This window comes from Mycteria americana, chromosome 1 (genome assembly GCF_035582795.1).
Source record: "Mycteria americana isolate JAX WOST 10 ecotype Jacksonville Zoo and Gardens chromosome 1, USCA_MyAme_1.0, whole genome shotgun sequence".
NCBI classification, from domain to species: Eukaryota; Metazoa; Chordata; class Aves; order Ciconiiformes; family Ciconiidae; genus Mycteria; species Mycteria americana.
The window spans coordinates 210,561,292-210,574,062 of NC_134365.1; the positions used below are offsets into that span (position 1 = coordinate 210,561,292).

General features: G+C 46.4%; 1 protein-coding gene across 5 annotated transcripts in view; it reads right to left on the bottom strand.

Annotated features, from left to right (window-relative positions):
- Window positions 1-12,771, bottom strand: part of AMOTL1 (angiomotin like 1) — a 76,804-nt gene that overhangs the window by 13,922 nt on the left and 50,111 nt on the right. For all 5 annotated transcript variants that reach the window (XM_075491085.1, XM_075491084.1, XM_075491086.1 and 2 more), the window contains 3 exons: window positions 9,940-10,084; window positions 8,824-8,913; window positions 1,867-2,012 (listed from right to left, as the gene is read on the bottom strand). In XM_075491085.1, the coding sequence (XP_075347200.1) occupies window positions 1,867-2,012; window positions 8,824-8,913; window positions 9,940-10,084 (381 nt within the window). The remainder of the gene's footprint in view (window positions 1-1,866; window positions 2,013-8,823; window positions 8,914-9,939; window positions 10,085-12,771) is intronic.

Sequence of the window (12,771 nt, forward strand, 5' to 3'; positions counted from 1 at the left end):
ATTGGCAGTCAGAATGGTCTAATGGTCAGGAACAAAATAGCGATGCCTTCAGCACTTACATATAGTACCTTAAATCTTCCAGACTCTAAGTAACCATTAGTTAGCCTAACAGGGGGTCTGTCATGCTTGACACCCTGATAAAAAACATTCAAATATCACTGAGGTCAATTCACCATTCATCTTTCCAAGAAAATGAAGTGCACTTAAGTGACTTGCAGTTATTTCAGAAAAGACCTTCCCCGCTCCTCACAAGACCACTTGCATCCCTGCACCCAGCGGGCTCCTGTGGATTTCCCCTGCTAGGTGATGCACCGCTCAGCAATGGCCTGCCCGCTCAGATAGTAAAGATTATATTTATTTTATTCCCCGTAAAACATCCTCCCTCTGTTGGTCACAGGGCTAGAGATTTTGGGGCCAAAAAGGCCTGTTTTGACAGTCTTGCCTGATCTGCCAGAGTGCATAGACTTTCAGTTAGTTATTAAATCCAGACCTTTTGGTTGAAGGTCTTAAGAAACAAAATAAATTGAGATTCAGAGACCTCCAATAATGGAGAACTGACTCTCTCTTAGTTATAGTTAAAACTGAGCATTATTTCCACTTTGAATTTCATAGAATCATAGAATCGTTTAGGTTGGAAAAGACCTTTAAGATCATCAAGTCCAACCGTTAACCTAGCACTGCCAAGTCCACCACTACACCATGTCCCTAAGCACCACATCTACACGTCTTTTAAATACCTTCAGGGATGGTGACTCCACTGCTTCCCTGGGCAGCCTGTTCCAGTGCTTGATAACCCTTTCCATGAGGAAATTTTTCCTAATATGCAATTTAAACCTCCCCTGGCGCAACTTGAGGCCATTTCCTCTTGTCCTATCACTTGTTACCTGGGAGAAGAGACCGACCCCCACCTCTCTACAACCTCCTTTCAGGTAGTTGTAGAGAGCGATAAGGTCTCCCCTCAGCCTCCTTTTCTCCAGACTAAACAACCCCAGTTCCCTCAGCCGTTCCTCACAAGACTTGTGCTCCAGACCCTTCACCAGCTTCGTTGCCCTTCTCTGGACACGCTCCAGCACCTCCATGTCTTTCTTGTAGTGAGAGACCCAAAACTGAACACAGTATTCAAGGTGAGGCCTCACCGGTGCCGCATTTGTGTAACTCCAGCTTCCAGCTACTAGATGTTGTTCTGTACTTGTCTGTCAGTTTGAAGAGCCCTCTGTTCCTGGGATTTTTCTTCCCATCTGAATACCTATTTTCACTATCAGGCTTATAGGAGCCTTAAAGACCTCTTGGGGGTTTTGCACAGATGGCAATTCTTGGTTCTCAAGGTATGAGAGGTTTTTTCCAGCTCTCACATAAAACCTGTAGTTCTTCATAGCTCTAAATCCTGGAAGGTCTGCCTCCAGCCAGATGAGTCAGTTCTTTTAAGACCACTGTTCAGATGCGAAGTTATGAAGCCCTGTACTGCTGTGCACATCTCAAAAGCCTCCTGGCATTCTTTGGGGAGAAATGGGCTGCAGCAACATCACGTTTGCATCGCAGTCTCAAGTCAGTGAGTAGTCAGCTTTATATTTGATATTTCTGTTATGTCCTACCATTACCTCAGCCACCACCTAGCTGAGTTTGGTGTTGCTCCTGGTTACATGTTGAAAGCTCTGCTCTGAAAACATGTATGGTTGTGGTGTCCTTTGCTTGCTTGTTTGGCTCAGTATTGTATAACTACACATTTTCTCTATAAGAGGGCCAGTGCAAGGGGAGCAGGAAGATCTGCCACACCATGGCTAGAAGAGATTCAGGACTTGGAGGGAGGAAGCCCTAACCATGAGCCACCACCAGCCTCAGAGCAGAGAAACGTTGCCTATGCCTCACCTCCTCTTCCAGTTTGATGACCTTGGCTTGCGCGTTGTTTAGGGCCTGGTCGAGGATTTCTATGTGCCTCCGCTGGTCCTCGTTGGCAGAGCGCACAGCTGCCAGCTCCATCTCCAACTTCTCCTTCTCCTTCAAGTGCTCTTTGTCTGGAAGAAAGACAAGAACAAGAGCCGCTCTAGAAGGACAGCTCACAGGCCCTGGGCCACACGCCAGAGGTAAGCTGCCACATCCCTAGAAAAGCAAAAATTACGTGAAGCAGCAGTGAGTGGGGCCATTACAACACAGTGCTGAGACACAGCGGGCAAGGAGTTTCTACTGCCAAGGCTCAGCCCCTCAATGTCCAGCCTTACGCGAGTGCCAGCAGCAGAAACAAGTGGCAGCTTGGGCTTCATCTGCACTAGCAGAGCTTGTGGACCTGAGCACTGCCTCATAATTGTCCATTCTGCTGAACTACTAGCACATTCCCCAGCAAAATTTTGGCTTGCACCAGCTACTCCTTTCCCACACAACACCCAGGCCCTGCTTGAGGACAGCCTACGTCAAGAAGTGTTTATAGCTGCCAACTTGGATGCAGCTGCCCTTCTCTAAGGGACAAGAAACCTCAGCCATGTCGATGCGGGCTGTGCCATGCCCGGTCCCTTTTATTTGCAAGGATGGAGATCATGAGATACAGAACATGTGAAGAGCCAAATAATGAACACAGATCTGTGCTGGACAGCTTGAAAATGGAAAGAGGGGAAAGCAATAAGGAAGAACAAGATAGGAGGCATCTGAACAGGCTTTCTCTGGCCATACAGAGAAAGTGGGGCTGTGGGAGGCATTCTAACCCTGTGGGGGCCCTGGGTGACCTTCCAGTCCTCCTCTAAGGGTCCAGCAGTCGGTGCTTCTCCCTTATTAAGCGCCTTAAAGCATGAGGAGTGAGACTAAAACACGTAAATAACCTCTGTGCTCAAAAATCATCCCTTTTTTGGATAAGATTTAAAACAACATTAAAAAAAAAACCCAACTGGCTAAATTCAGTCAGCTTTGCTCACATCTTTTTCTTCGGCAACAAATTGCAGGCCCACCATTGACTTTGTTGGCAAGCGCCTGGGGAAAGGCTCGGCTCCATCCACCTCTGCCCTGACAGCCCTGAGAAGCCATTTCAGGGAACACGAGCATCACGGGCCAATCGCTGGATCCCCAACACCGGACTGCAAACAGTTAATGATTGGAGGGAGCAGGGGATGGAGGTTTCATTCAGTGAAATCTGAGATTTCAAAACCTGGCCTTCGTTCTGAATGACAACAAAAATAGAGCACTTGGCAAGCCTCCAGGAAGGAAAATTTCCTCCAAAAATTAATTTGGCGTCAATTAAACGTTGTTTTAATTTTTTACTTTTTAAACACAGCATTACAGAATTTATTATTTTTTAAACTGAAGTGAAAAGTTGCTCCAAAAACATCAAAACGTGGAAAATCTGCCCCTAATATCCAGCCCATCCCACCCAAGCGTGACCACTCAAGCTGGAAGCCCCACCATCCACCTTCCTCCCGAGGAGGGTTAGGAAACTTCACGTGGCCAAAGCCAGCCCATTTCAGACCTGAACTACCCCCAGAAGGGCCTTATTCTTCCTTAATTACAAGCAGGATGAGAACAGGTTTAATTTACACATTACCAGTAGGTGCCTGTAGCGAGGTGAGATGTGTACGAGCTGAGCCATGTGGAACAAGGCACGAGTGGCTGAGGTGAGCCCAAACCCACCCGGCTGTCTTCCCATTTATCCTAAAAGGAGGAATTCAGAACCTCACAAAAACATTCCCTGGCAGCAACACCGGCACATTGGCCTCTGCAAAGCCCACGAGCAAAGGCCAGTGAGCGCTGTGCACACTGCACCACCGACTGCCACCACGAGCCATCTATGTATGACATGGCCTTAATCTTCCCACGTCAGCAAGAAATTTTGTATTGGACATGCAGGTCTCTTCCTTCAACGCAAAGACATTTACTTCAATCAGATTCACCAGAAGGAACATTAATATCTATTGTACAAAAGTGTAAATCTGGGCAAATTATCAAGCAGCTCATTTCTTTAGAGGGTGAAGAAGCTGGAAGATGAATGCTATTTCAGCTCTGTGGCACTCCACCATCTCATGCTGGAACCACACTTGCTGTGCTCCAGATTTGAAAATCCTATTATAGGAGGACAGCACATAGCAAAACTGGACTTGGGACCTTCACTTTCAACTTTCATCCGAGGAACTCGAAGCACTCGGCTTGCTCTGCTGCATTACATTTCCTATCCTCCCCTAAAAAGAGGACAAGATTATTCTGTGCACAAAATGACCACTGAAGCCACTAGAAAGCTGACAAGAAAAATTTACTTAACAGCTCTCAACACTTCTCCACATCAGCTTCTCCCTGCAAAATGCTAGAGGCACATTTTATAAGTACTTTCCTATATTGCATTAACTTTTAGTAAAGAAGGTCTTTGTTGAACATACCTTAAATTCTCTTCAAGTACATACAGGTATCCTTAAAGTCTAAAAATACTGTTTTACTGTGCTACACTTGCATGTACCTTCTGCCCAGGCATGTGCTTTTTACCAAAGAGACTCCAGCTAATAACTATTTTATTTTCTGGTGAGTCACTGCTACATCTCATTACTGAACAGTCCCCAAAAGGCTTCTTTCCTGTAGTTTACAGTTGTAATCTCACAGCTTTCCACCCACTGCCTCTGACTGTTGTACCTCAACACACTGAGGACATTACACTGATACTCTGTGGCTGGGTTAGAAGAAAGAGGAGATAAAGCCAAAAGTCTGCTTCGGTGCTTCGCAAACAGGCTTTTTGAGTTGTCAAGCTGAGTAGGTACACCAAGAGTAGACCAGTCTTGACCCTGCTTTGAAGCTGCAACATTAGACAGAAAGATACAATCTCTGCCACCCCTTCACTATACTCAGATGTGACCCCCAGCTTTTCACACAGACGTCATGCTTAACAGAAGGTTTTGATCTGATCAGTCTTGAAAGAAAAACAAGAAATATTTTTTTAACGTGCCGTTTACCTGTATCAGTTGAATGTGTGCCCTCAAAGCCACTCATAACTAAACACGACATTATAGATCGCACAGGTCCACCCTGGACGCTTCACAAGGAGCGACTGCTTTAACCCCTGCGTCCCGGATAAACACCAACACAGCTCACTGCAATCTTCTCCTCCTGCAGTTTTGCTCACAAATGGCACATTCCCAACAGCTCTCTGCAGTTTGGACCATGCCAGCATCAAGAAAAGGCCGAGAAGCTGCAGGAGGTTGTGCTCAAGGTCCCCGAGTCTCTTTTCTCACGTGGTGATTAACAGGGATTCTGCGCTGGCGTTAATAATTGTGATCAGTTGTAATGTACTTAATAAATGGTTCATTACATGGTTACTTGTGGTCACCAGGCTAAGCAGGGATGCAGACACCAGGCTAAGCAGGGATGCAGAAAGGTTTGATGCTCTGTTGTCAGAGGAAGTCACCAAATCTCCATTGAAACTTGTGATGGCCTTCCTTACCCTACAAATTATCACAGGCAGCTTAAGCATGGTCTGATTTACAGTTAGGACACTTCCATTTGCATGTCATGAAGTACAAGTCAGGGGAGAATTTGACCCTCGCGTGTTGAAAACGAAAATCACATTTCCCACTCCCCTTCCCTTTGGAGGGCAGGGGGAAGTCACGCAGAACAGACGCATTTTTCTATACAACACCATTTCTTCAGGATGCTGCTCCCTGCGCAGGTGCCCTTGGCTCTGGGTGCAGGGGGGCAGCAGCTCCCCACCTCCCCACATGCAGCTCACGGCTGTGAAATGAGAGGGCAAGGAGGTCCCTTTCACTTGCCCCTGAAACTTCTGTCTCTGCCCTGATTATTTCCTGTCTTAATACCAAATGGCTCTTAGTCTGCCCAAAACCCCACTCTCAAAAACACCTACTGTCAGCATTTTCTTTGGTTAGATTCATTCATTGGGAATATTTCTTTGCCTAGGATATCTGGGACAGAGATATATGCACCAGTCATACGCGGCACATCCACTGCACACTCCCACAAAGCATGAGGCTCTACCAACACACTGCCAAAACTGTCTACACATCCCTACTAATGGGTGCAGAGCCACGTGGATGGGCACAGACCACAACCTGCCTCAGACACCTGAAAAAACAGCCTCTTGGAGGAACCCCTGCTCTGACAGAGTAAGTCCAGAAAGCCCAGAAAAACTCACAAAATTCTCAGACTCCACCAAAACAAATTTTTCCCATGAGATGCTGTATCATAAGCTTTCTCTCTGCCCTATGCCCTTGAAACCATCCTCAGTCTTCCTGCCTCTCCCTTTGTACAGTATCTCTCAGCCTCCTCCTGCCTGGCCCTTCTCTCACCTGTATGGGCCCATCCACCATCATCAGTCACTGCTTCATATCTTTCCTTAAAAGAACCTTTTTCAATGACAAAACATCACATAATTATCATGAAACTAATAGGCTGTGAGTTCTCTCCTACCCCTGATACAAAAGTAGCATTTTTCTTAGGCACAAATGCCTAGCACTTAATACTTAGAGGCATGCAGCCTGGCTTTGCCTATTATTATTACAAAGAATAAGAGTTTTGTCACCTCCGGTCCCCATCGCTCTGCACTGTTGCACTGCTAATGGAGAGCTCAGCAAGGAACTGAGAAATGATCCCTGCATGTCCTGCCTTGCCAGACTTCTTTTTCAGGGATTCTTTCCTATTACTGGAGTTTTACCACAGTATTAATTCTGCATTTGCAGTATTACCAAGGACAAGCGTTAAAAAAACCCTCAAGAGTTTTATCCCTCCTTCTTCATCTCCTCATGAGACTGGCTTAAAAATGATAACTTTTGGGAACCTGCTGATGTTGGAGTCTTTTCATGTAACTTGGGTTGAGGATGTTAAGGGTCATATTTTCAGGCTGTTTTCCATAAATGTAGGGACTAGAAATCTGCTTTTGCTTTCCTAATGAAAACTAAGATTTGCATTTACTAATCTGACTTAATAAGGAAAAAACAAACACGAGTTTCACAACAAAATTGCAACAGCTGATGGGAGCGCATGTAGGCACCATTTTTTTTCTCTTCTTCTAAAAATGACTATTTCAGTCTCAGTCGACAAGTGTACACACAGCAGCTAAAACAAGCTGCACCCCTTCTCCTCTCAGTTTTCTGCCTGAGCATCCCATCAAAAGACATGAGGAGGGTACAGACCATACTTGCAAAACCACCAAGTTGGCCGTGAGGTGCAACCCTGGTCGTGGTCTGCCCCTGGGGAAGACTCACAAACATCAGCATATAAATGCAGTCAGCAACAGAGGATTTCCAAGCAAAGCTCTCAGAAGGGTGTTTTAGGCTGATACCCTGATACCGAGGTCATTACTGCGTGTGCCCCAGCAGCCCAAAGAACATGACTGAAGAGGACCTGCTTTACATGTGCCCATTTTTCTATTCTTGGAAGCACTCTGCATCGCATTGGTAACATTTAGCGCTCTGGCCTAGCCAGGAGACACTCCAAGCATCCAGCCTGTCTTATGCGATAGGATACAAAAAGCTATATTTGTTCGTAAGCTGTGAATTGATAGCAGTAATATGCTGAGTGCACAGCGCAGTTTTATTGCTAGATATTTATCAGCAGAAGCACAGAGTGTGTTTATGCACTGGAAAATAACTCAAATTCAGTCCATCCTGGGGATTTAACTCCCCTTGCAGCTACCAGCATATGGAAACACTGCCAGGCTGTCTCTATGCGAAGACAGCAGACCCTAGTCTGCCATTTTCACCCTGCAACTTAACCCCATTTGAACTCTTCCCAAGGATGACAAGACTTACATAGCAATGCTATTTTCTTAACAGATCATCCCCCTGGGTTTGCAGCAGTACCTACACGCCCCTGTGGCATCTGCTAATACGGCGAAGCTAACTCAGTCATGGAAAAGATCATTAGATTCTCTTCTGGTTTCTGCACACATGCACAATTATCAGCAAAGCTGCCGTGCTGGCATCGTCACTGCTGGTAGGAACTAGCAGAAGGCTTTCCTGCATTTGGAACAGCTGGTGGACGTTGCAGGGCTGGCGGCAAGGCACGCTGAGTGGTATCAAACACGGCACTGCTAGTGGAGGTGGCCAGTTCTCCACCTAAGGATTTGCAGTTGCAGCTCATCTTCCAAGGAAGCTCTTGGTGCAATAAATAAAACAGAAGGATCAGTTGTCCACAGCATTTAGCTTCAATGGGATTTAAGCCCGCAAGGTACTGCACAGCTCCTAGGTGGTCAAGCCCTTCTGGAAGCGTGCTGAAGATGCTCAGGGTACATGAGAAGCCACGCGCTGTCATGCAGCACCCAGCTGCTCGGGTGTTCGTTTGGCTGGTCACACGGAGCCAACAGCACATGGCAGGGAAATGCTGCAACACTGTGCTCAGTCATTATGGGAGCCTAAAACTTGACAGGAACGGATGTTTTTCATAGCAGTAGAAGTTGTAAAATCTTTGTCTCTTCCATCCTTTGTGAAAAGGAAGGTTCAGGTCTGCTCTGCCTTCTGTTAGTCAACCCCTGTCACTGACAACAAGTCAGCAGAGGTTGCTCTGGCCTTATCCTAGCCAAGAGAAGAATCTGGCTTCTCTAAAAAGCATGCATCTCCAGAGATGGTCCCCACAAGCAACACTTCACAATTTCAGATAAATATTTATCAAAAATAAGGGGAGCTGTGTTACCATTAACTCCCACTGCCTGGTTCTGGTGCTCAGAGAGAAAAAAACCAGCCTAAACAGCCCACTCTGCAGCTTAAATAAGAGTATGTGACAAATTAGCTGAGTAAAACCAAGCCATAAGGACAATAACAATTAATAGCAAAGTATTCACCTCCACTTCAGCACATATATGTATGTGCGTATATATATATCTGCACCTTCAAAATAGATTTGCACAGTACTCACTCTGAGTGACATAAAGGCCCTCTGTTGACTTATCCTCATGCCCATCGAAGTCTCTGCTGGCTAGCTGCCTATTGGCCGTCTCCAGTCGTTCTGCAAAAAACAGGAAATACTTTAAGTATAAATATATGTATATAAAATTGTAGGCCAACCAAAAAAATAAGATGTGTGCCAGCAGAGCAGTATAAATAGACTCTCTGAAGGAGGACATTAAAATGGAGGCTGACACATACGTAAAAGTTGAGGCCTTTGACCTCTTCCATGAAGCTGTGTCGTTCAGATTTACAGAAACTGGAGGAAAAGCCTCTGCCATTTGCGGCTGACATGCCCAGGCAATTCATCTCTCACACTGTCCAAAACGCACATGGTATTTGCAATCTGAATTACCCAGCTTTGCAAGGGCATGGGTGCCTTCCCGCAGTGGAGTGCTGCCCCTGGTGCAGCGAGACGCCCTGGGAAGGAGCAGTTTTCTGCAGCTAGGGACAGCTTCCCCTGGGAAGGTCTTGCTTTCAGGTGCCTCCCTCCTCCAAAAAGACCATGCAACCCTCCTTGCACCATTGCAAAAAGCATGAGCCAGCTTGCAGAAGGCATCTCACTGCCCAAAGAGTGTACCAAAGTACCCCCATCAGGAACCTGGACCTGGTAATAGCTACCCAACATGTCCTCCATTTGCTTTCTCAAAAGGATATACCCTCAATTTTATGTTTTTAATACAAAAAAGAGATACCCTTTGATACTTGCTACTGGTTCGTGAAGGCAATGAACTTTGAGATTTATGGGTTGTACAGCATTGCTCTATATTGCAACTTGCTCTTCAGCTCGTTAGAGCTGGACAAGACTTTGGGACTGGTGGCCTTGCTGTCAAATCAATATTTGCAAGTGCTAAATGCAAAGGCACCATCTGAAGCCGACTCTCATATTTTGCCAGAAGGGTTCCTTGCCACCAGGGGGGTGGCAGCAGTTTTGTCTTATGCCAATAAGCAGGGCCTGATTTCTCAAGATGTTTATCTAAAACTTGTGTGAAGCTACTCCTCTAAAGCCTGCTGCTCTGGAGCTTGTAAGAAGTGAAACACCATGTCAACTGGGGAAAAAAACCCCATCCAAGCAAGTGTAACGTACCGCGGAGATCCCTGTTGAAGTCATGAAGTCTCCTAATTTCTCCTTCGAGTTTGTTTCTCATCGCTTTGTCCAGAGACTCCCTCTTAGCAGTGGTCTTGACCAAGCCCTCATAAGCTTCTGAAATCCTCTGAATCTCTATTTCAAACTGAAAGGAGAGACAGCTCCTGTTAAAGCCCGGAAGGAACGCATCCCGTCCCAACATTTGCCCAGCGCATTTCAATGGGGCGCAGGGGTCAGGCGGATGCTCGTGCCGAGTGTCACGCCAGCCACCAGCTCTACAATGACCAATCTCCCTGGTGGAAGATGGTGTGAAGCCCCCGGCAGTGCTGGAGGTTCCTGCAGTGGGGACTTCCACAATCACCCTGTGGGGCAGCTCGCCATGCCACAACACCCCATGACACCCCGCTGGCAGCTCCCAAAAAAGCTTGGGGTGGCTGGACTTGATGTAACTGCTCAGTTGCCTTTGGTCTACAACCGAGGTGACTGCTTTAACACCATCCAAGAGGAGAAACTAAGGAAATGGTGTATTTGTATGGGCTGTATTCTTTCCTAGAAAGGGTTGTAGGAGGCAAGATTTATTATTCTGCCAGATCCCTGATCCAAAACTTAGCTCTGAGCTCTGCATGCCACCAGAAGTGTTTTAGGCTCAGCTCTGACCTCATGTCAGTTTTAAACTATTGTGGTCCACTCCTTTCTGTCCTTGACTGAAGACTGCTCTATACAAGAAGAAACTCTCTATAACAGACCAAACCAATTGTTTTGGGTTTTCAATCTTCTTAACTTCATCTCCTTGAAATCTGGCAAACTGCAGGCAGGACATGCAGAGGAAGCCCTTAGCAGTGAACTGGCGTCTTAAGACCTGAGCCCAAAAGACTGACAGAAGGATAGTCCCGGGCAGAGTTCTGCTGTTCAGGTCAATCCCATCCAACTCTTTTAACAAGCTAATGTCATGCTAAGTGTTACAGCTTTGCTAAAATAATTGCTGCAGGAATGATCAACACCGATGTGGGAATCTGCTCCTGCATGCCTGGCCCTTGTGTTGTGGAGAAAAGCTTGATAATGTGCACAGGCTGGAAAACCATGAGATATATATAGCCTCCCACATACCTTTCTAAATCTAGCACTTTTTTAGCCTCTTGAATCGTGGGTGGGACAGATTCGTGATTTGTGAAGTCAGGGAGCGACCCCACCTCCACTTGTTGTGGAGGTAGGTCCCCCTCCAGGGCTGGTTAAGCTTTAGGTGTAATTTGCCAGCTGCAGCATTTGCAGAATAAAAGCTCCAGGGACACTGGAGCTGTCACCCTGCTGTCTGCGTAGGAACCTGCAGCCAGGCTTCAGCAGCCCGGACCTGCGCTTCCCACGACACCAGAGCCACTCTGTCTGGATACGGTCCATGGCCACACGGTACCTTCAAACCATGCACCAAGGAAAGCCCGGCAGAGCTGTGATGGAGAAACCCTGTTACCTGCCCTGATTTCTCCTTTCAACTTGCTCAGGCACAAAAGCTGAAACAAGCGACGATGTGCAAAGCCCACGGTGTGGCCCCTGTGACACCAGCAGCTTTGGATTAGTGCCTTGCTAGGTATCACATCACCTATCTCACACTGGTGATGATTTAACACACACAAGCCACATACACATACAAGCGGTAACATACACATATGGTATTTCACACACATACAAGCCACTCCTCTACATCCATGACATTAAAAGGTACCATATGTAGATTAGTTCTCAGCTGACAATTCTCCACAGCTGCAAGAAGAGGATGACTTATTGAACTGGCCATATCCCACGCTATGACACTCCTCCTTGGGTGAACTACAAACTTAGTCAGATTATTCTGACTTTCTATTTTACTCTTTTTAAAGCAGGAGCTCCGGGAAGCCCCGTTACATTTTCCCTAACCACATCTAGAAAAGCAGGTTCTTCTTCCCCACCCTGCTGATGCATGGCCAGACACCAAGCATGTTCCCACCACGAGGACAGCACGCTCAGAGGAGCGCTGCATAAATCCAAACCTGTTTGAAATTCAGACTGAACTTTACTGTGGCTCAAAAAAAGTCAATGAGTTTTATTTTTCCTCATATGCATGGCAACGCAAGCTTGTACAAAGCCTCATCAAAAAGTCTTAACTTTTTTTAGAAAATCACCTTGAGTGCTGTATGCAGTTCTGGGCCCCACAATTTAAGAAGGATGTGGAAGTCCTTGAATGCGTCCAGAGGAGGGCAACAAAGCTGGTGAAAGGGCTGCAAGGCATATCTGATGAGGAGCAGCTGAGGACTCTGGGTTTGTCCAGTCTGGAGAAAAGGAGGCTGAGGGGCGATCTCTCTACAGCTTCCCGAGAAGGGGAAGAGGAGAGGGAGGTGCTGAGCTCTTCTCCCTGGTATCCAGTGATAGGACGTGTGGGAATGGTTCAAAGCTATGCCAGGGGAGGTTTAGACTGGACATTAGGAATAATTTCTTTACCGAGAGGGTGGTGAAACACTGGAACAGGCTTCCTAGAGAGGTGGTCAACGCCCCAAGCCTGTCAGTGTTTAAGAGGCATTTGGACAATGCCCTTAACAACACGCTTTAACTTGGTCAGCCCTGAACTGGTCAGGCAGTGGGACTAGATGGTCATTGTAGGTCCCTTCCAATTGAAATAGTCTATTCTATTCTATGACTACGACCTACAATCAAAAATCTGTTGCATGTGAATTTTCCAGAATCAAAATGACATGTTGATTAGTTACTCCAATAACAGCATAGTTTCAGCTACTTGATTCTGTTACAGCTTTTTCTTTAGATCAGCGTGACCTCCACTAGCAAAAGTTTTCTCTTACTCTAAGT